The 24554-nt window shown below is 41.4% G+C and overlaps 1 protein-coding gene across 8 annotated transcripts in view; it reads left to right on the forward strand.

Moving 5' to 3' along the window:
- The window catches only part of DOCK3 (dedicator of cytokinesis 3), a 150522-nt gene that overhangs the window by 84607 nt on the left and 41361 nt on the right, over positions 1-24554 (forward strand). For 7 of the 8 annotated variants that reach the window (XM_053377455.1, XM_053377456.1, XM_053377457.1 and 4 more), the window contains exons 24-33: positions 3059-3251; positions 4546-4673; positions 5426-5572; positions 6430-6528; positions 8407-8501; positions 9370-9445; positions 9828-9928; positions 10336-10394; positions 11282-11430; positions 23320-23405. In XM_053377455.1, coding sequence (XP_053233430.1) covers positions 3059-3251; positions 4546-4673; positions 5426-5572; positions 6430-6528; positions 8407-8501; positions 9370-9445; positions 9828-9928; positions 10336-10394; positions 11282-11430; positions 23320-23405 — 1133 coding nt within the window. The remainder of the gene's footprint in view (positions 1-3058; positions 3252-4545; positions 4674-5425; positions 5573-6429; positions 6529-8406; positions 8502-9369; positions 9446-9827; positions 9929-10335; positions 10395-11281; positions 11431-23319; positions 23406-24554) is intronic. The other variant, XM_053377458.1, reaches the window with a different exon arrangement.

Here is a 24554-nt window from a genome sequence, read left to right on the forward strand (position 1 = left end):
TTACCTAAATATAACCTTTTTCAGAGAACTTAAAATTATTGGAATAAAATGTGATCATTGATATTTTCTTTTAATTCTCTGTTATACCAATATGCCACTATTAAAATGGCCTCAATAAATAAAAAGTATATCCTTAACTTCCTCCCTCAGTGATTATTAGTTGATTAAGCTGCAGAGTAAGATGTGTTTATTCAATCTAGTGATTGAACAAATTATAACTTGCAGCAGCAAATAAATAAATGTGATCCCCTGACTGCTGTTCTTTGAGAAGAAGTAATTTATAATTGAGGAATGGTTGTGTATCCTGTATACACTTCTGTCTTTTGTCATTCTGGATGGGTTTTACAAAGTCCTGCAAAGTCTGTGAACAGAGACAGTATCCTTGTTCACACATAATGTTAAGCCAAACTATAGCTTAGCTCAGAGGAGCAAGCTCCCAGAGAGAATATTGCAACCACTTTGCTCCTCCCTGATCATATTGCTTCTGTGCTTCACTGAGCTAAACAGTAGTTTGGTTTAATATGTCATCTGAATCCAGGCCCATGGTATATCTCTCTCTGAGACATGAACTGCAGCTCAGCACAGAAGCAAAATGATCAGGGAGGAGCAAAATGACCGTGATCACCTCTCCAGGGGTCTGCACATTTGCACATTCATGTTAAGCCATGTTGGCTGGGGGGATTAAGAACAAGCATTCTGGAGATATTTGACCCTCTTCAGTTTCCTTTGCAACTTATTTTCTTTACCAATGTCCTTGTTTTTAAGAATATTCCTTTTTTGAATCCAGATGTGACTATGTTGGACTTCTTTAGCAATTGTACACACACACACACACAGAGAGAGAGAGAGAGAGAGAGAGAGAGAGAGAGAGTGTTTCATGAGCAAGGGCACCATCATTTAGAGTATCTAGGCACCAGTGGTGTGTAGTCAGTGGACTAGGGGGACTAGGCTAGTCCCCTAAATGTTCCCCTTTGGGAAGGAGGGATGTTCCCCCTTCCCAAAGCTCAGGAAGCTTCTGCCTAGCTCCGGGAAGAAGGTACAATGCTTTTTTGGAACATCATCCTTTGAGAACACCTCCCCTCCCCCCGCTCTACTGGCTGCCCAAAGATCTTCTAGATCTCAATAGCCACAGGCGAAACTAGTCCTTTTATCACCTCCATGGATCACAGGTGTGCTCAGACTTCATAGCATTGTAGTTTAAGCACAGGTTTGTTAGTAGATAAAGAAGCAGGGCTGAATTCTTAAATAAGAGGTACTTAGAATCTGTCCTGCCTGCAGACCATGCCTACCTATCTAAAACTCAGATCTCAGAATTCGTGCTGTATGCAGATTTGGTGTCTATGGATTTGGTGTCTATGGTCTATGGACACCATCTTTCAGCCTCCCAAGGTTTTTCTCCTTGTGCAAGGATTCAAAGACCGACAGGCATACAGAGATTGCAGGAGGTAATATGATAGCAATTTTATTAGATGCCAGATTTGGATGAGCACCAGAAATTTGTTTGTTTCTAGTGGAGGAGAACTGCAGCAATAACTTTGAAGAGAATTTAGTCTTGTAAAGGAGGAAATTTGATAATACATTGGGTTGAATGAAATAAAACAAGTGGAAGAAAGGAAAGTACTGAAGTTCACACAGAAAATGAAAGAAAGACTGGGGTAAAAGAATGTATAACTGACATTTAGAAGTGGAAAATACTGGAAAGTGGGTTTACATTATTATTTTGGTAATTAAAGGGCAATGTGTTGGAGTTACTACCTGCATTGGTGAATGAAAGAAGAAAAGTTCTCAGGACAAATGCTGGATCAGTGTTTCTCAAAGCATGGGGCACTACTGGACTTCATTACATTTTCATTTGGGCCTCAGCCCTGCGGCCCATTCCTCACTCATCCATCCCACTTCCTGGCTGTACTGTAGCTGTTTGGTTGGACCCCCCCCCCGTCCTTTTTCCTCCCTCTCTGGCCTCTTGCCAAGCCAATGAAGCCTCTTCTGACAGATTCAGTAGTGATGGCTGCCTGTTCTGCCTCAGAAGAGCAAACTGACATTGGGCAGCACTGGCGGAAGCAGGAAGAGAATGTGGAACAGAATAAAGGTGGACTGGGAGACAGAGGTTGGTGGGAGAAGGGAGGAAGAATGCTGGGGACATTGGGAAAAAATAGAAAGTTAGTTAATGGACAGTATCCAACTAACTTAGGTCGGTGCAGATTTCCAGTTGCACAATGGAACTTCTCTCCCCATGCGCATCCCATATTCTCCTCAAATCTGCTCCAAGAGGTAGGAGGGAATGCAGGAAGGGGAGAAGAGGGGGAAGTTCCATTTTGCAAGTGGAAAATCTTGTACTGATGGAACAAGTTTGTTGGATATTGCCCATTCTATCTTATTACTCCTGTGGGTGTATTTCATGAACAGAATTCTACTCGGGGGGATTCTATATCCATGTGATTGTTTTGTCTTATTCGGAGATCTTGCAACCATTTAAGAGACAAGAGTACAAATTGAAAATACTGCATTGCCATAGAAGTATTTTCAGTGCCTGTTATTTGCATGATTGGACATATATTCCACATAAACATGCTCTCTTCTTGAACCCAAAGAGAGAGAAAACCCCCCGCGAAATAATGTGTTGCAGCTAAGTTACAGTTGTATACATTTTAATAAACTTTTGGGGGGAGTTGAAGTGTCTCCGTGGTCTCTATCAAAGCATAAATCCAAGATGAAATTAGCAAATTCATAAAAACATAGATTTCTTAATGTGCATTCTGAAAACAGCCAGAAACAGGTGGAGCAATCTGGCAGTCTTTCATTTCCTTCCTCTTACCTTAGTTGGAGATGCTGTTCCCGTATGATCATGCATTACTATATCCAGACTTCCAGAAGATAACTTGATTTAATGTGCCAGATATACTTATGTCCTAGAAACAACAAGGCTATAAAGAGATGGAGCCTTAGTCTGGATTTCATGCTTTACCTTCAAATACGTAGCATCATTTGTGTTCCCTAAAACCCATGATGTTTTATATCTGTGCATTAAAGGTCTCATATTTCTTCATTTTCTTTTTAGGCCGCTCTGTTAAATTCCTTCCCTGCAATATTCGACGAGCTTTTGCAGATGTTCACAGTACAGGAAGTAGCAGAGTTTGTGCGAGGAACTCTTGGGAGTATGCCCAGTACAGTGCATATTGGACAATCTATGGATGTGGTTAAATTGCAGTCTATAGCTCGTACTGTAGATAGTCGCTTGTTTTCTTTCTCAGGTAAGAGGGCATTATTCATTTTAATCCATTTACATCTAATAATCTAATTCATTACATATTAATGCAACTAAATGTAGACAAAAACTAGAATTGGTTCACAGGTGCTGGTTTTAACCTTTAAAGCCTAGGACCCTCATACTTACAGGACTGCCTCTCCTGGTATGCCCCACATAATTATTATTAAGCCATCTCACTAATTATTATTATTATTATTATTATTATTATTATTATTATTATTATTTATACCCCACCCATCTGGGTGGCTCTGGGCAGCTTCCAACAAAGATTAAAAATACATTAAAACATCAGTCATTAAAAACTTCCCTAAACAGGGCTGCCTTTAGATGTCTTCTAAACATCAGATAGTTGTTTATCTCTTTGACATCTGATGGGAGGGCATTCCACAGGGCGGATGCCACTATGAAGAAGGCCCTCTGCCTGGTTCCCTGTAACCTCGCTTCTCGCAGGGAGGGAACCGACAGAAGGCCCTCGGGGCTGGATCTCAGTGTCTGGTCAGAACGATGGGGGTGGAGATGCTCCTTCAGGTATACTGGGCCGAGGCTGTTTAGGGCTTTAAAGGTCGACACCAACACTTTGAATTGTGCTCGGAAACGTACTGGGAGCCAATGTAGCAAAAGATTGTAAAACATTTTATACACTAGACATTCTATACACTTGTCAGTGTTGTACAGAAGATATCAGTTGACTTGCCAATGCTCATGTTCAAATAAGTAGGTAACAGAGGAATGTTATTAATGAGGTATGTATTGGTTTGTCCAACCTAACCTGAATTAATTCACCCGGTATGTTTTGACTTCGTGTGCAGCCAGTGTGCCGTTTCTATTTAAGGTCTAGTAGACAGTTGCTAGTGCCATCTATTGTGCTGCTGTCTCATGTGACCTTTGGCTTACTCCATTCCTGTATGAACCAACATTAAACACCAGCAGGTTATTGCCACTAGTAAATTGACAATTCACACATGGTTTTAATCCTATTCACTGCAATGGAAATTATGCATGTCTTTTGTAACACTGTGTAAATTAATTCATTGTTTCGAATTAGAATTTGAGTAAAAAATGGATTCCACTCAAACTTTGTTTCCTGGCAATCCCTAATTAAGCTGGCATGCTGTTTATAAAGGGGCCAATTAAGTGAATTTTATTGTGCCTTTGTCTATTATTAATGCTAGCTTTTTCATTTTTACATGCATGCCTTTGAATAACAATGAGGCTTCTTATACCAATAGCTGAAACTCTCTCATAAGAAAATGTTGCCTTTTGTTTCCCACTTCTAGAATCCCGGCGCATCTTGTTACCTGTGGTTCTTCATCATATTCATCTTCACCTTAGACAGCAAAAAGAGTTGCTTATCTGCTCTGGAATCCTCAGTAGTATCTTCTCCATCATCAAAACTAGTTCTGTGGTAAATTATATGCCTACCTTTGTATTACACTCCTAAGAATTTGAACTATGAATTGTGTACAGCTATTTGTGGCCTACTTTCCACAGGTGTATACTGAATTTTGGGACATGTCGAGTAGGAATTTGCCATGTAATTATTACCTGTGAGGGCTGTGCATATGCAGTACAACACAGTAGCAACAGCGAAACTGTAGATATATATGGTTGTATGATCAGTGCTTTTGTTATTATTGAAAAGAAAATTTGATCCTTTAAAAGATTTCCCAAAGCTACAATCCTATGCACAATTACCAGGGAATAGTCTAGCAGAATCATGAAATTGCTAAGATTTTATGTTTGTGACACACAGCATTCAGACTACATTATGCCCTAGACATTCATTCTACTAAGTTCCTGCATTAGTTCCAAAATTGTCCATGAAAATGTTGGGTTCAGTTTGGGTACTCAGTTTTACAGGATCAAACAGATAACAATTAATGGTGATGATAAATGATTATTCTAAAATTATCCAATTAATGTAGTGACTGCTATTTTCAGAAAGAATATCTGCTTTGAGTTATACATTTTGGAAATTAGTTTGGCTACAAACTCTTAAGAGCTGAAGGATCTATATTAAGCAACTTTTACAGATTCAACGGGACCATCTTAGATAATAATGTGTGGGCAGCATTTTGGACCCACTGAATACCTTCGGCATACCATTTCCATTCCATAGGATGATAACTGTCTGCTTTTTTTAACTGCTTCCTGTAGGAAACAGATGTCATTGAGGAGGTAGAAATGATGGTGGAGAGCCTCCTGGATGTACTTTTACAAACTTTACTTACTATCATGAGTAAATCACAATCTCAGGAGGCGGTAAGAGGACAACGTTGCCCACAGTGCACAGCTGAAATCACTGTTAGTAACTAACAATCAGGTTCTATTTCCTGCTTATCTAACCTTCTCCCTTTCCCTCAACACAGCATTTCACCTTGGTCCACCTTCCCTGCATGAACTTTTACCTACTTCAAAACTGAAAACCTTGCCCTTCATTCCAGTGGTAAAGTTAAGCACAGCCTCCATGGTGCCGCTCATTTACTTAGCTACTCAAAGGAGCATAGACTATATTGTGAATTAGTTGCCAGTCATTGGCTGCCATAATTGAAAGTTATCAGTGGGCACCATAATAAAATGCTAAGTAATTCCTCACTGAAGGATACTCTTATTCCATTTATCCCTGGAAAGCTTTTATACAATTTGTCCTGTTTTTTTCCAATTAGTCAAAATTATGAATCTTTATAGAGGAGAAAATGATATTACATCACATGCTGAGAAGGCTATCGAAAGCACCAGAGCCATCTAGGGAGAATTGCAAAATATTTGAGGCTGGATTATTTAAATTCTGCGTGGGGGTGGCAGGGAGAAATTATATTCCTTTTTTTCCCTTTTCCACTGAAAAGAGACAAATCAAATTCTTACCCTAACTTTATCCATCCTGAATTTATTGGGCTAAATAATTTCTTATGTTGTTTTTTAATTGATATTATGCCTCTTCAGCAAAATAGACTACTCAGTATGAATTTACCAAATAGAAATATTAATTTGAAATGATCAAGACAAGTACTTTAAAATCCATACACATGTGCTTTGCTTTCACAAGTATTGAAACATTTTCACTCCTTACTCCTTTCCCCTCTACCCCAAAGGTATTTTTTTGTTATATAAATAGAGCATGTGATAATTCTAATAAAATAATTCTTCATTGGGATTTGTAGGGGGAATATGTGTCCTGTCTTTTGTCTCTACTTCGTCAGATGTCTGACACTCATTTCCAACATTTACTGGAGAATTTCCAAAGCAAGGATGAATTAAAGGTAAGCTAAGAACCAACCCTAATCATATATATTTTACCAATAGAGCTGATGAAAAATAGCAGCAGTGGACTATATCACAAGTTTTCAGAATGATTTTCAATATTTATCTGTTGCATATTAAGTGGTGCTGTGGTCTAAACCACTGAGCCTATTGGGCTTGCGGATCATAAGGTTGGCATTTCGAACCCGTGCAGTGGGGTGAGCTTCCATTGCCCTGTCCCTGTTTTTGCCAACTGAGCAGTTTGAAAGCACACCATTGCAAATAGATAAAAAGGTACCGCAGCAGTGGAAAGGTAAACAGCATTTCCATGCGCTCTGGCTTCTGTCACAGTGTTCGTTGAGCCAGAAGCAGTTTAGTCATGCTGGCTGCATGACCCAGAAAGCTGTCTGTGGACAAACACCAGCTTCCTCGGCCTGAAAGCTAGATGAGTGCCGCACCCCATAGTCGCCTTTGACTGGACTTAACCGTCCAGGGGTCCTTTACACAAACTGTAACTTCAAAATTCATGTATGAAGTTTTCAGGCGCAATTGCAATTGCAAAATGCCTGGCTTTCAGCATATTTGCAAGTTAGGTGTGCTGAGACATTTCCCCCTCTGCTTTGATCTTCTTGCCGCAAATTCTTTCGCAGAGGAAGGAGCTGCAATTTCACACTTTGCCTAGCACCAGATTCCCTTCCCCTGCAGAAGTGAAGACTGGGAGGGTGCTCAGAGGGGCAGTTGAAATCTGGTTGCAACAGCATCCAGCTTGTTGGGTGGGGTTATCTTACCTCTGACATACATGAAACAACTTGGGAAAAGTCTCTGGACATTTGGAATATGATGTCATCAATATAGCAATGATACCCAACACTGTCTCCTGTTCAGGAAGGCTGTGCAGGTTCTGAATCTATTCTTGAGAATAGTAATAGATTAGATGTGAACTAACAATTTGAAATGTAATATCGACAAGACAAATTGCTTCTGATAAGTAGAATGAAGAACTCAGTGATAGAGATGTGGCTTGTTTTTAGAAGAGGTTACTATTTCCTTGAAAATTAGGCTAGCAATAAATGAATCCTCCTGGATTCTGGGGTGGTGGCTGTGGCCAGGCATGTTTCTGGAGAAGGAAAGCACTGAACATGGTACAAAAACCATAGTTGAATCAAGGTTGAATTACTCCTGCACACTCTGCAAGGGGCCTTTGAAAATTATCAGAAACTGCAGCTGGTAAAAATTTAAAAAAAGCTAAAGTTTTGACTTGAAGTTTTTTTTTAGCATGTGGCTCCTCTTTTATATCGGCTTCACTGATTATGAATCTAGATTCAAAGTGCTAGTTGTTACTTTTTAAGACCTAAATGGTTTAGAACGAGAATACCTGAAGGACTATCCTGCACAGGAATATTGTGACACAGGCACATCAGGTGGCCATCCTCTCCTATATGGGTAGCAGTGTTGTAGTAGTCAAACAAAAAAGATAGAATTACAGTAAATAGAAGAATTGTTTGCCTACAATTCTGCCACTGATTACCGTATTTTTCCATGTATGATGACCTTTTTCTGATTTTTTTTGTGATGAACTGAGGGTCGTCTGATACATGGGTTAATATGCTAAGTAAGCGAGGGCTGGTGCTGCGGCAGTAGCAGGAAAATATCAGAGGGGAGGCTGTTTACCTGCTCTTCCTGGCTTAGGAAGAGTATTTGGTGAGTGCCAGTATGCAGTGTATTACGGCACCAGTTCCGTCAGCCAGAGCGGGGGATCATAGAAAAGCTGCTCAATGACTCAGCAAACTTACAAAAAAAGCTCAACAACTGTTGAGGGCTTCCAAAAATAGGGGTCGTCTTATACAAGGGGTCATGTTATACACGGAAAAATACAGCAGTTTCTTCCTTTCTGCTAGGAATTTCTGCTAAAGACTTTCTGCGTATTTCGAAATCTGATGAAGATGAGTGTCTTTCCTCGGGATTGGATGGTGATGAGATTGCTCACCAGCAAGTGAGTGCACACGTTATTTAGAATGATAAAATGTTTTGGGGTTTTTTTTCCTGAAAATGGTGTGCTTTTTCTCTAGATGCAGGATTCTTGTCTGGAATTCACAGTGCTGTTTTTAAACCTTTAAAACAGATGTGGCTAACCAGTGTGGTGTAGTGGTTAAGAGCGGTAGTCTCGTAATCTGGGGAACCGGGTTCGCGTCTCCGCTCCTCCACATGCAGCTGCTGGGTGACCTTCTTCTTCTTCTTCTTCTTCTTCTTCTTCTTCTTCTTCTTCTTCTTCTTCTTCTTCTTCTTTGCCCGCCCCCCCCCACCCCAATATTGCTTAACTACAAGTTCTATAACCCCTGCCTATAGACCATGTTGGTTTAGGCTGATGGAAGTTGTAGTCTAAGGATATATGGAGGGCCACACATTACCCACCCCTGCTTTAAAGTTGTAACCTTTAAAGTTCTAGCAGGTTTGGGGGTGATATACCTTAGGGAGGCTTTTCTCTAACATGTGCCCACTCAGGTTATGATCTTTAAATGGGCCCAGGTTTGTGTGCCATCGCAGTCGTTAACAGAAATAGAAACAGAAATAGTCATGGTCCCCTTCTGTTTTGTGACATCCCTTCAGGTTACTAAGGACTGCAGCTCAGTGGAAGAGCACATGCTTTTCATGTAGAAGGTCTTGGGTTCAGTCTCACCTTCTCCAAGTAGGGTTGGGGAAGATTCTTGTCTGAAAGCCTGAAGAGCTGCTTTCAAGCAGTATAGAGTTAGATAGACCAATAGTCTGACAAATGGCCTAAAAAACCTTAAATGCCGGTTCAAATAAAGCATACTTGTGTGTTTACAAACATTTCCGCAATGTATTCTCTTTTCTTATTACAGTATAATAGTTACAACAGTTCAGTTTCTGTCCCCTGCACTGCACAAGAATTTCACAGAAACAGATTTTGATTTTAAGGTAAGGAATGCCGTTAACCCCTTTGTAATATTATCACATCCTTAGCATTGCATCTCTTTCCAGAAACAGCATATACCGTATTTTGAACTAATTGTTACATCTGAGTTGGTGCCATTGTGATTATGTTATGATTCCGTTTAACACCTTTGGAAGAATAAATTGATTTGGGGGTAAAATTTGTTTGCTGCATGTTTGTGAACAAAGGATGTGTTCAGCTGTGTCCTCAGAATAATCCCATTGGAATTAATGAACCTAAGTTAGTCAGGGCAATTAACTTCAATGGATCTACTCTGAATAGAACTAGCAAGGCTACCACACAAAGTTTACATCCAGTATACATATTTGTCTTTTATGATTAATCAATTTTTTTTCTGATTTCTAGGTGTGGAACTCCTATTTCAGTTTGTCAGTCTTGTTTATAAATCAGCCCAGCCTGCAACTAGAATCTGTTACTCCAGCAAAGCGTAAAAAGATACTGGACAAGTAAGGACATTTAATTTCCATCCTCAAGTGTTTGAGAAAAAAGGCTCATATTTATCACCCTATTTCTTATATATTACAAGAATGAGAAAAAGAACCAAGAAAGACCTGAGATTCCATAAAATGCAATCTAACAGTCAAATCCAATGTTGTTTGAAAGGGTTTCCCCTCTTTCTCTTCCCTCACTTCCCCAAGTCTGCTCCCAAGTGTTTGGAGCAAATGGAAGGAGGGGGAGCTGCAGGAAGGAAGAGAGGAAATTCCTACAGAGTGAGAGTCCATTCCACTTGTGTGTGGACACCATTGCTTTTAATCCTAAATATTGCTTGTCCATTAAAGAAAACCTGTTTTGAATAGCTAACACTTGGCTGCATTTAATTCTCTCAAGGTCTGTGTCTTTGCCTCTGTTCCAGGTATGGTGACATGCGGGTGATGATGGCGTACGAACTGTTCAGTATGTGGCAGAATCTAGGTAAAGTTGCCTTCCAATTTTATCTTAACTTAAGGTCTATATTTATTCCAAATATGTATCGTTTAGCCATAAGTATAAGTAGACCATACAATGGTACAATAAAATATAGTATACCACTTAAAATACAATTAAAACAAAATAATAGTACAATCCATTGCAATATCCAATATTTTCTACTGTAAAAATTATAACACCATCACAATAACACACACAGCAAAAAGAGAGAGATCCTACTCATTTCCAATTCCACTCAACATTATAACAGCAGAGTAGACAATTTATCTGCTATCTGACATTCTTCATCCACCTTCATTATTCTAAATCATGCTGGCCATCCATCAACTATATGGGATTTGGCTCATTCCTTTCAGTCGAGGGCAATTATATACACTGCACTACAGCACTATATGTTCCAGGGTTTCAACAGCTGGTAGTCTGAATTGACATCAGCAGTGTTCCAGAAGAAACCCTATGAAATATCCTAACGTAACTTCAGAAGTGAAACTATTTATATCTTTCCAAGGTGATTGAAATGTTGAATATGCAAGTTCTGCTCTGTATGGCAAATACGTGACCCAGTGTCAGGTAGAAGGGATGTGTTCTTTGGGCAGTAATCTCTGCCAACAACTCATAGAAATCCAAATCAAAAATATGCTGACCCAACAAGTTTCAAACCTTTACTTTCTTTTATTGTATTGGGATGCAACATTGTGATCATGTTAAAAGCACCCAGATTTTATTTTTTTAAGGGTAAGCAAGTGGATTGACCTCTTGCACTGCCTGAATAATTGGATATTTTAAATTGTCAGAATGATGGTCTGTACAAGAGTGGCAAGAAAAGATGCAAAGGGAACTGTATAAATACATTTATATTTTTCTGTTACCAGGTGAACATAAAATTCACTTTATTCCGGGAATGATTGGCCCCTTTCTCGGTGTCACACTGGTCCCACAGCCAGAGGTCCGTAACATCATGATCCCAATTTTTCATGACATGATGGACTGGGAGCAGAGGAAAAATGGCAACTTCAAGCAGGTAAGTGTCGGGCCAGCCGTTACAAATGGCGCTTTTCAGCATAAAATAAAGACGCAGAGAGCTAGCTTATTTCCTTGGACTGATGGAGCAGCTCTTTCAGACATCTTCTCCTCTCCAGTCCGTTTTTATTACCCTTTGTTCTCTCCAGCCGCATGGCTGCATCCCAGTGTCTCATGTTACCTCATCCGGCCAGGGTTAAACCCACCCACACCATATAGGGTCAACACTGCCCAGAGGAAACACAACTCCTTTTAAGGTCAATACAATCCCAAAACACTGTAAGACACAGACATGCTGGTCACTGGGTCAGCAAGACACCAGGTGGCACTACAAACCTCGGCCAGGGCTTTCTGGCTCCCACCCTGGCTCCCACATGCCCTCTTTCTTTATATTTTAAGCATAATCATATATATCAGTACCAATGGCTTTGTCGAGCGCGAGAAGCGACTCTTTTGACACCGGAAGCGGGCCGTGGACTGGAGAACCATGCAGTACATACAGAAATTAAAGAATGAATACATTGTATATAGCAACACAAAATAATGCAAATAACTACTATAATAATCACTATAATCAATAAATGTCGAAGCCAACTTCCATCAGGAAGCTAAGAATGTAAGAATTCTGATTCCATGCTGCATGGTAGGCTTCCTTTCTAGTTTATTAGCCATGCACTGGTGTCACTTCTATAGCACTGAGATTGGTCACTGTATGTTCCTGTAAGAGAACAAGAGCTATTAAATATGAATTTCAATGTATATTTACAGTTTGGATATATGCCCCATGATTCTTTCCCCTCTTTAATTTGAAACTAACTGGGGGCAGGCATACATACCCAACATTTAGAAGCATGCAATAAACTAGTAAACTTAATCATAACTTCTACAAAAATATTATTCCTCTATATCTTATGATAATTTCACCCCTAAAAGTCTTATTCAACAACACTGTTCTTATAGTTCGAGAGTGGCTGAGCCGTGAATACTGCCAGCCAGTGTAGGATTCAGGCAACTGCTGCTTGCCAGCCAATAAGGTGAAATATGGTGGTTTCAACTGGACCGTGTCGTCTGCTTCTCTTCCTTGTATAATGGTGCAGCAAAGGATGGCAAGGCAAATGGTTAGGAAGCACTTCTGCAGTTGAAACCCATAAAGGCTTGTCCTCGATGTCCACTGCCGCGTACCCTCGTCCCCACGTGATCAGCGGGACAGGTCCATGCCATGCGGAATCAGGCAAGCGTCTGTACACCACCAAGGGGCGAGGGAGTGCCTCCTCCTTCCTAAAATGCAATTCCGCGGGAGTATGGGTCCTAGTATTTGGATATAAGAGAAGGTTAAACACAAAAAGAACTTGGTGAACAGCTGAAGGAATGTCTGCTGTTGGTGTGTTTCGGCCGCCAAGCAGTTTTAGCAATAGTGTTTTGAACATCAGGTGCGCTCTTTCCACTATCGCTTGCCCTATGGAGTTAAAGTGTATACCATGAGTTAATTTCACATTCCACAACATACAAAATTCCGAAAATGTTTTAGAAATATATGCTGGGCCAAAGGAATAGAAAACTGCTTAGCCAATGCTTTTGCAGGGAGATGAAGGTTGTTATAACATAGTATAGGATCAGAAAAGAGAGAAGGCAGAAATGTTCTTCAGAGCTGAATCTGCTCTTGAATTTCCCTCTGCTAAATACCCTGGGTGTGATGTGTGGGAGCGAAGATGTGCAACATAATAAGGAACTCTCTGTGCTGAAGTAAGGCCTACAGGGCAAGAAACAAGGAAAACAAGTCAGAATCCAAGGAAGGAGTTATATAAGATATTGGTAAAATAGCAAAAAGCGATATACATACTGAGTATCCACAATAAGATTGAAAGAATGAGTAGAAAAGGATTGAAAGGCAAGAATCACAGCCGCTAGCTCTGCTCGCTGGGCAGAAGACTGTGAAGAGGTAAATAAACTTTCCCATTTTCCTCCCTCCTCCCACATCACCACCCCCATACTTCTTGTTCCATCTGTGAAGAGGATTAATGCAGAGGGGAGAAGTGTGAGAGACAAGGGGTTTGTCAAAACATAAGTGACTTGTGTCAGAAATGTCAAACGATCATCCTTTGGAGGATTAAAAATGATGACCTATAAAATCAGCCAAAACAATTTGCATGGCAGCATTTGTGATCAATAAATGCTGCTGTTCAGTCTGTGAAAATGGCATATAAATTGATGCAACATCAAAACTGCTCAAAGTTATAGCACGTGAACGTCCTTTGATAACAATTGTCTGATGTGGATTCATTTGCTGAATGAATGTTCTTCAAAGGGGTATGAGGTAAATGTAAGCATTCTATAATGCAGATAGTCTTCTTCTTGTCCATCTGAGCATATAAATTTCCTGTTGACAACAATGGTGTAGCAAATACTGCCAGATGCAGCTTGTGTTCAGCACCTCTAGGTGGCGCATGCGGAAAGGTTTCAATGCTTCATTCACAAAATTTTGGCAAAGTGTAGGGGAGTTCCACATGCTGTTGTGGCAGAACAATCCACTGATATCACTGGGTGGATTGCAATTTGTTATATACTGGCAATGTAAAAGCAAACTGTTCCTGTCTGCTGGATCCAGTGGGATAGAAATGTTCAATGTGGCCAAAAATCAATTGTTCAGAAATAAGCTGTTCAGAAACGAGATGGTGCCATTGCTGCGGTTTTTTCTTTTGGTGGAGGCCACTGTTCTACCCACACTGAGGTATCAGTGATCTTGGTTTGCCATGCTGGAAATGCTGTATTGATGGCTACAGGCTGGTTTTTATCTTGCGCTGCTGCCAGCAATTGAGCCTTGTGGGTGGCTGTACCAACAGACTGACAAATGCGTAGCATCGTAGTGGCAGGAAGGTGTATTATCGGGCGCGACGCAACCTTACAATCCTCAGTGGCATTTTCAAAGGCCAATTGTTTGATAATTATTTGTTTGGCTTCAGGATTTTCAATTTGGCTACTCACTGCTGTAATCAGCCTGTCCATAAAGGAAGGATATGATTCTCTAGGTTCTGGGATTTTTCTCATTGCTTGTTTAGCAGCAAGAGCTGTATCCCTCAATAAGATCTGCAGCAGTGTGGCTTGTACTGAAGCCTGAGCAATGGGGCCATGCTCCATCATAGCATCCATCACATCTGCGAGGGTAGGATTAGGATTTTTTCCTCTGATTTGTTGCAGTAAAGCAGGAGCATAAACACCACAGGCAATTTCCCATTCGTGAGCAAACAATACACCAGCTGATGGGGGTAAAACTGTACGTGCCAAAGGCTTGAATTCATCTGGAGCCAAAAGCTGGGCTTGAATTCCTGCTGGAGCACCAGGGAATGCCTTAGTATCCTGAGTTAAGGAACAGGCAAATACTGCACGTTGCAAATGGGTAGCTACTTCTGCTGCTGCTGAAAAAGCAGGATCATTTCCAGCCAGACCACGGTATTTTTGCAAATTTGGGTCTTCTGGTGAGGAACTGCAGTCTGGAGGTTTGGGATCTGGGGCTGCAGCAGGCAAAGCAAGGGCTGGAACACATGGCAGGACAGCAGGCTGAATTAAAGAAGCTGAAGCCTGTGTTGGCAATGCAGCTATGGAGATATTTTTTGGTGATAAAGAACCCATAGCATATCGAACCTTGCACCATGCATTTAAATTCCGTACACCAATGCTGGGAAGCCCATGAAAATGTGTTCCAATATCATCCCAATGTTTTAATTCCAAAGTTCCTTCTGCAGGAAACCAGGGGCAATGTTCATCGATTGCCAGAATGAGCTGTATCAAATCTCCCTCAGGAACTTCCAATTTGTTGCAGGAGAGGAGAAATTTTAAGTCTTTTAAAAATTTCTGTTGGGGAGTAGTCAAAGAGCTGCCCATTTTTCTAAAATCAATATTTAAGGGATCGACTAACCTTGGATCCGTAGATGAATAGCGCTTGCAGCCTTTTCCAGGCGAGGTAAGTCGATGAATATCCACTGCTTGGATCAAAAATCTTCTCACAGTCTGGCCCAGACTGTTTGCTTCAAACTTGCTTCTTTAGCTCTCTTTTAAAAACCTCAGTCGTATCTTTTATTCAGCCTCACACGGGGCACCACTTGTCGGGCCAGCCGTTACAAATGGCGCTTTTCAGCATAAAATAAAGACGCAGAGAGCTAGCTTATTTCCTTGGACTGATGGAGCAGCTCTTTCAGACATCTTCTCCTCTCCAGTCCGTTTTTATTACCCTTTGTTCTCTCCAGCCGCATGGCTGCATCCCAGTGTCTCATGTTACCTCATCCGGCCAGGGTTAAACCCACCCACACCATATAGGGTCAACACTGCCCAGAGGAAACACAACTCCTTTTAAGGTCAATACAATCCCAAAACACTGTAAGACACAGACATGCTGGTCACTGGGTCAGCAAGACACCAGGTGGCACTACAAACCTCGGCCAGGGCTTTCTGGCTCCCACCCTGGCTCCCACAGGTAAGAAGTCTCTTCGGCTCTTTTAATGTCACAGGTTTTTTTTTATTTCTTCATGATTGATTTACAGGAAGAAAGTTTTACATCTACAAAGGGAAGCATTATAGCTTTTTAAATATTAAGCATGTATGAACAAATAAATATACACACAATATTTGCAAATCTCCTGGAGGAGTTCTAAAATCCATTTTGGTTGCTCTTTCGCACTTTTTTTTATGAGAACAGAAAAGGCCAGAGCAAAGCTATCAAAAGTGGGAATGGGAGCAGGGGAATAAATTTGGCACTGTATCTGCACTGCTGCTTCTCAACGGAGTCCCAAGGCACGTTGCGATGCCAGTTTTCTAGTGTGTTGCTGCCACGTTACATGGGGCACCTGCATCTGAAGTTCTCTTGTTTGTGAATTTCTGGAAGAGTGTTCTGTCACCAGCAAACTCAGCAAGCAAGAGGAAAAAATAGGCAGGGGAAAACAGGAAGAGAGACATGGAATGAAACGAGGGAGTTGCTGAGAAATGTTTGGGATGTGAAGAGAGAAAAGGATGGAAGATTAACAGAGGGATGGGATCAGAAAGCTCTGAAGCAATGCAGACAGAAAATGGGGTTCATTTTGGGAAGCAGTGAGAGCCATGTGGGATGTGGAAGCAGAGTAGAAGAGGGTAATGCCCATAGATAGAAGACAGCAGATAAAGTGTTAGGGTTGCTGTAGCAGTCCAGCTGTTCCAAATGGCGTAAATCAGTATAAAATAAAGACGCAGAAAGCCAGCATATTTTCATGGACTGAGGAGCAGCTCTTTCAGACATCTTCTCCTCTCCTCCGGTCACTTTTATTACCCTTTGTTCTCTCCAGCCGCATGGCTGCATCCCAGTGTCTCATGTTACCTCATCCGGCCAAGGCTTAAACCCACCCACACCATATAGGGTCATCACTGCCCAGAGGAAACACAACTCCTTTTAAGGTCAATACAATCCCAATACATGGTAAGGCACAGACATGCTGGTCACTGGGTCAGCAAGACACCAGGTGGCACTACAAACCTTTGCCATGACTTCCTGGCTCCCACATGCCCTCTTTCTTTATATTTTTATCAAAATCATATATATCAGTACCAATACGGTTATGTCGAGCGCGATAAGCGACTCTTTTGACACCAGAAGCGGGCCGTGGACTGGAGAATCATGCAGTACATACAGAAATTAAAGAAGGAATACATTGTATATAGCAACACAAAATAATGCAAATAACTACTATAATAATCACTATAATCAATAAATGTCGAAGCCAACTTCCATCCGGAAGCTAAGAATATAAGAATTCTGATTCCAAGCTGCATGGTAGGCTTCCTTTCTAGTTTATTAGCCATGCACTGGTATCGCTTCTATAGCACTGAGATTGGTCACTGTATGTTCCTGTAAGAGAACAAGAGCTATTAAACATGAATTTCAATGTATATTGACAGTTTGGATATATGCCCCATGATTCTTCCCCCTCTTTAATTTGAAAACAAATGGGGGCAGGCATACATACCCAACATTTAGAAGCATGCAATAAACTAGTAAACTTAATCATATCTTGTACAAAAATATTATTCCTCCATATCTTATGATATTTTTCACCCTTAAAAGTCTTATTCAACAACACTGTCCTTCTAGTTCGAGAGTGGCTGAGCCGTGGATACTGTCAGCCAGTGTAGGATTCAGGCAACAGCTGCTTGCCAGCCAATAAGGTGAAATATGGTGGTTTCAACTGGACTGTTTCGTCTGCTTCTCTTCCTTGTATAACGGTGCAGCAAAGGATGGCAAGGCAAATGGTTAGGAAGCACTTCCGCAGTTGAAGGGACTTGCCATGGCTGCACACATCGAGCTGAAACCCATAAAGGCTTGTCCTCGATGTCCACTGCCGCATACCCTCGTCCCCACGTGATCAGCGGGACAGGTCCATGCCATGCGGGATCAGGCAAGTGTCTGTACACCACCAAGGGGTGGGAGAGTGCCTCCTCCTTCCTAAAATGCAATTCTGCGGGAGTATGGGTCCTAATATGTGGATATAAGAGAATGTTAAGCACAAAAAGAACTTGGTGAACAGCTGAAGGAATGAGTGCTGTTGGAATGCTTCGGTCGCCAAGCTGTTTTAGCAATAGTGTTTTGAACGTCAGGTGCGCCCTTTCCACTATCGCTTGCCCTATGGAGTTAAAGTGTATATCATGAGTTAATTTCACATTCCACAACATACAAAATTCCGAAAATGTTTTAGAAATATATGCTGGACCATTATCAGTTTTGATACGCGTAGGTTTACCCATGACTTAGAAACAGCGGATAGTGTGCTGAATGACATGCCGAGCTGTTTCCCCCCTCATGGGCGTAGCCCATATGAATCCAGAGTGGGTGTCCACCGTGAGGTGAACCTTGGAGCGTGGAGCCAACACAGGTGTGTGTGACATCCATCTGCCAACACGCCAATGCAGACGTGCCCCTAGGATTGACAGCATCAAAAGGAATGGCCAGCTGAGATTTAGAACAAGAAGCACATTGGGACACAATATCCCTAGCTTGGGCCAAAGGAATAGAAAACTGCTTAGCCAATGCTTTCGCAGGGAGATGAAAGGTGTTATGACCTAGTATAGGATCAGAAAAGAGAGAAAAGGCAGAAATGTTCTTCAGAGCTGAATCTGCTCTTGAATTTTCCCTCTGCTAAATACCCTGGGTGTGATGTGTGGGAGCGAAGATGTGCAACATAATAAGGGAACTCTCTGTGCTGAAGTAAGGCTTGCAGGGCGAGAAACAAGGAAAACAAGTCAGAATCCAAGGAAGGAGTTATATAAGATATTGGTAAAATAGCAAAAAGCGATATACATACTGAGTATCCACAATAAGATTGAAAGGTTGAGTAGGAAAGGATTGAAAGGCAAGAATCACAGCCGCTAGCTCTGCTCGCTGGGCAGAAGACTGTGGAGAGGTAAATAAACTTTTCCATTTTCCTCCCTCTTCCCATGTCACCACCCCCCTATTTTTCGTTCCATCCGTGAAAAGGGTTAGTGCAGAGGGGAGAGGTGTGAGAGACAAGGGGTTAGTCAAAACATAAGTGACCTGTGTCAGAAATGTCAAACGGTCATCCTTTGGAGGATTAAAAATGATGACCTATAAAATCAGCCAAAGCAATTTGCATGGCAGCATTTGTGATCAATAAATGCTGCTGTTCAGTCTGTGAAAATGGCAAATAAATTGATGCAACATCAAAACTGCTCAAAGCTATAGCACGTGAACGTCCTTTGATAACAATTGTCTGATGTGGATTCATTTGCGGAATAAACGTTCTTCAAAGGGGTATGAGGTAAATGTAACCATTCTATAATGCAGATAGTCTTCTTCTTGTCCATCTGAGCATATAAATTTCCTGTTGGCAACAATGGTGTAGCAAATACTGCCAGATGCAGCTTGTGTTCAGCACCTCTAGGTGGCGCATGCGGAAAGGTTTCAATGCTTCATTCACAAAATTTTGGCAAAGTGTAGGGGAGTTCCGCATGCTGTTGTGGCAGGACAACCCACTGATTTCGCTGGGTGGATTGCAAATTGTTATATACTGGCAATGTAAAAGCAAACTGTTCCTGTCTGCTGGATCCAGTGGGATGAAAATTGTTCAATGTGGCCAAAGTCAATTGTTCAGAAATAAGCTGTTCAGAAACGAGATGGTGCCATTGCTGCGTTTTTTTCTTTTGGTGGAGGCCACTGTTCTACCCACACTGAGGTATCAGTGATCTTGGTTTGCCACGCTGGAAACGTTGTATTGATGGCTACAGGCTGGTTTTTATTTTGCGCTGCTGCCAGCAAATGAGCCTTGTGGGTGGCTGTACCAACAGACTGACCAATGCGTAGCATCGTAGTGGCAGGAAGGTGTATAATCAGTTGTAATGCAGCTTTACAATCCTCACTGGCATTTTCAAAGGCCAATTGTTTGATAATTATTTGTTTGGCTTCAGGATTTTCAATTTGGCTACTCACTGCTGTAATCAGCCTGTCCATAAAGGAAGAATATGATTCTCTAGGTTCTTGTCTGATAGAACACCATGCAGACTGAATACTGGTGGGTTCCGGGATTTTTCTCATTGCTTGTTTAGCAGCAAGAGCAGTATCCCTCAATAAGATCTGCAGCAGTGTGGCTTGTACTGAAGCCTGAGCAAAGGGGCCACGCCCCATCATAGCATCCATCACATCTGCGAGGGTAAGATTAGGATTATTCCCTCTTGCTTGGTTCAGTAAAGCAGGAGCATAAGCACCACAGGCAATTTCCCATTCGTGAGCTGATGGGGGTAAAACTGTACGTGCCAAAAGCTTGATGTCATCTGGAACCAAAAGCTGGGCTTGAGTTCCTGCTGGAGCACCAGCAGGTGGCACAATAACAGGGAATGCCATAGTATCCTGAGTTAAGTTACAGGCAAGTACTGCACGTTGCAAAGGGGTAGCTGTTTCTGCTGCTGGAAGAGCAGGATCATTTCCAGCCAGACCACGGTATTTTTGCAGGATTGGGTCCTCTGGTGAGGAACTGCAGTCTGGAGGTTTGGGATCTGGGGCTGCAGGCAAAGCAAGGGCTGGAACACATGGCAGGACAGCAGGCTGAATTAAAGAAGCTGAAGCTTGTGTTGGCAATGCAGCCATGGAGATATTTTTTGGTGATAAAGAACCCATAGCATATCGAACCTTGCACCATGCATTTAAATTCCGAACACCAATGCTGGGATGCCCATGAAAATGTGTTCCAATCTCATCCCAATGTTTTAATTCCCAAGTCCCATCTGCAGGAAACCAGGGACAATGTTCATCAATTGCCAGAATGAGCTGTATCAAATCTCCCTCAGGAACTTCCAATTTGTTGCAGGAGAGGAGAAATTTTAAGTCTTTTAAAAATTTCTGTTGGGGAGTAGTCAAAGAGCTGCCCATTTTTCTAAAATCAATATTTAAGGGATCGACTCACCTTGGATCCGTAGATGAATAGCGCTTGCAGCCCTGGCCGGGCGAGGTAAGTCGATGATATCCACTGCTTGGATCAAAAATCTTCTCACAGTCTGGCCTCAGACTGTTTGCTTTAATCTTGCTTCTTAGCTCTCTTTTAAAAACCTCAGTCGTAATCTTTTATTCAGCCTCACACGGGGCACCACTTGTAGCAGTCCAGCTGTTCCAAATGGCGTAAATCAGTATAAAATAAAGACGCAGAAAGCTAGCATATTTTCATGGACTGAGGAGCAGCTCTTTCAGACATCTTCTCCTCTCCTCCGGTCACTTTTATTACCCTTTGTTCTCTCCAGCCGCATGGCTGCATCCCAGTGTCTCATGTTACCTCATCCGGCCAAGGCTTAAACCCACCCACACCATATAGGGTCATCACTGCCCAGAGGAAACACAACTCCTTTTAAGGTCAATACAATCCCAATACATGGTAAGGCACAGACATGCTGGTCACTGGGTCAGCAAGACACCAGGTGGCACTACAAACCTTTGCCATGACTTCCTGGCTCCCACAGGTTGCAGAGAAACATGTGGGAGGGGAAACAGAAAAAGTGGGGTGTAGCAGGTGGGGGTTCAGAGACTGGTGCAGAGAAAGGAGAGAGTGTAAAGTGAAAAGGATTGTATTTGGCTTTCTTGATCACAGGCTGAGTGCAGGGCAGCTCAGAGGGGGCTTTGTGCCTAGAAGGGGAAAAGAGAGCCCCCTTCACAACCTCTAGCATGCAGTCCTATGCTAAACAAGCCTGTACAACTGGAGGTGTACAGTTTGCTCTCTTGTCTCCTTTCTAATCTTAATAGAACAGTAGCTATTTAAGAGCTGCAGGAAAGCAAAATAATTGGGCAATTAGCTAGTTTTATATCTGAACAGCTAATTTTAGCAACATAATGCATCTCCATGAACAGATATTTTATAAGAATACCACAAAACTGGTAACAAAATATACCTGAACCCTACACCATCTGGAAATGAAGTACGGGTTTTCTAAAGTTTGACATCCATTTATTGAATACATTAAGGCAAAAGAACATGATTGGCAGCTGCCCTCTTCGCATGGACTCATTTGGAAAAAAATATTCTTGAATAATATACTTATCAAGGACAACTGCTTGGAATTATAATGCTGTTTTTGGAATACTACCACTTCTGCCTCTTTCCTCATATCTTTCCTTTCTTGCTTTGATCTTTTCTCTTTATTGTTGTTATTATTGCTTGTTGTTCATAAAAACAATTACATGAAAAAGAATACCACAAAACTTGCTGAAGAACAAAATAAAATTTCATAAGGAAAGTGGATCACATATAGAGACTTTCCAGGTGTTTTTTAACCATTTCTCTCAGACATCTCATGATAACTAACCCTTGTTCCTGTATAATGAGAAGGGGCACATATAGTCCTGCTAGGACAGGGGAAAAGAATTACAGGAGTCCTGGGAAAGTGTGTGGGTGCCTGAAAAAAGTAAGTTATTGGCAGGCAGTTCCAAATAATGCAGGATAATGTGTCGAGGGCTATTGATGGGCCTTGTAAGTGATGTCACAGGGCATCTCGTAGAATATGAAATCAAAAGAGCTGTTTACCCCACTGAAAATTGTCTGTGAAGCTATAGTTAGTGGTTTGATGAAACAGTAATTTGCCAGAAATAGTAAAAGTTTTAATGAACACAATAATATTCTGAACAGATGCATAATATTTTCATAGAAGAAACCGAGTGTCTAGAGCAGGCTTCCTCAACTTTAGCCCTCCAGGTGTTTTTTGGCCTACAACTCCCATGATCCCTTGCTAGCAGTACCAGTGGTCAGGGATGCTGGGAATTGTAGTCTCAAAACATCTGGAGGGCCGAGGTTGAGGAAGCCTGGTCTAGAGGGATCCTGAGATTTAGTATAGCCCTTTAATTTTCACTAATGTTACAGGAAGGTACCTTGGAAATGGTGAAGGGAAACATCTAGCTAAGAAATGATGGCAAGGATTGGGTTACTTTCAGAGCATTTGTCTTCAATTGCTAGCAGATAGTATAAAGCAGTAGAATAAATGTTCCATAGATTTATTTTTTTTAAGTCCTCACTTGTTCTACCAAGAGATAAATAAATAAACAAGCAACCCAAGGAAGAAGACAGGGTTACAAAAATAAAACAAGCCCATGTTACTTTTGACTCAGTCAAAAAAGACCTTGAATACTGTGGTGTGACAGTGTTAGAGACAAATAAGGCGAGTTATTCTCCAGGTTGAGCTATTGTTTTACTACATTTAAATTAGGTCAGTGCTGCTTTGGAAATGTTTTTATATGAAGGCAGAAATCATCCATCCTTTCATAAAAGCAGGCTTCCTGCAGAGCATAAGAGATGAACCATAAAATATAATTTCCACAGCCTCCTTGATGTTTGGAATATATAAAGGCAGCTACTGTCTTACAATTTCTTCCTCTCTAATACAGGTGGAAGCAGAATTGATTGACAAGCTTGACAGTTTGGTATCGGAAGGAAAAGGAGACGAGAACTATCGGGAGCTCTTCAGTCTGCTGTAAGCCTTACTTTTAATGTTACAGGAAACCTTTTACAAATACATAGAGTGTTAGAGTGAAAATCAAAATAAGGCATATATATGAAATGAACAAAGAGATCGTATTCCATCTCATAAATTATTTTTATATCTCTTTTTTTCAAAGCGTTTAACCTATTTTGAATTACACTTGCATAATAGATGGCTGGATTTGTCCATTTCTGAGGTTTTATCTTTGTAACTTCAGGTGCCACTCCACAGTGGGTGGTATCTGTAGCTTTTGGCCAGAAGGGACTGACTTTGCTTAGTGTTACATCTAAACCTGAGCTGGTGATTTGTCTTGCTCCAGACAAACCATGGGCTGCAACCAAGATTTGAGGATTTGGCTGGGGGAGACCAGATTGAGATGGATAATAATAGTAATAATAATTTTATCATTTGTACCTTGCCCATCTGACTGGGTTGCCCCTGGCACACTGGGCAGCTTCCAACAATTATAAAAGCATAATAAAACATCAAACATTAAAAAGCATATACAGGTCTGTCTTCAGATGTCTTCTAAAAGTTGTATAGCTATTTATCTCCTTGAAATCTGATGGAAGGGCATTCCACAAGGTGAGCACCACTAACAAGAAGGCCCTCTGCCTAGTTCCCTTCTCACAGTGAGGGAACTGCCAGAGGCCCTCGGAGCTGGACCTCAGTGTCCAGGCTGATTGATGGGGCTGAAGACGCTCCTTCAGGTATACAGGGCCAATGCTGCTTAGGGATTTAAAGGTCAGCACCAACACTTTGAATTGTGCTCAGAAATGTACTGGGAGCTAGTGTAGATCCTTTAAGACTTGTGTTATACGGTCCTGGTAGCCGCTCCCAATCTGCATTCTGGATTAGTTGTAGTTTCTGAGTTACCTTCAAAGGTAGCCCCATGTAGAGCGCATTGCAGTAGTCCAAGCAGGAGATAACCAGCGCATGTATGATTCTGGATGGATACATTTATTTTATAAAATTATTTCCATCGAGCCTTTCATTTCAGAAAAAATCAAAGCAATATGTAACACTAAGCCATAGGTAGTACAATGGCAGCTGAAACAGGAAAGGAGTGGCCATAATGTCTGCTTGCATGTTTGCTCATTCATGCTAAACCATGGTTTGGCATAATGTTATACGCAAACT

Source organism: Podarcis raffonei, chromosome 2 (assembly GCF_027172205.1).
Source record: "Podarcis raffonei isolate rPodRaf1 chromosome 2, rPodRaf1.pri, whole genome shotgun sequence".
NCBI lineage: Eukaryota > Metazoa > Chordata > Lepidosauria > Squamata > Lacertidae > Podarcis > Podarcis raffonei.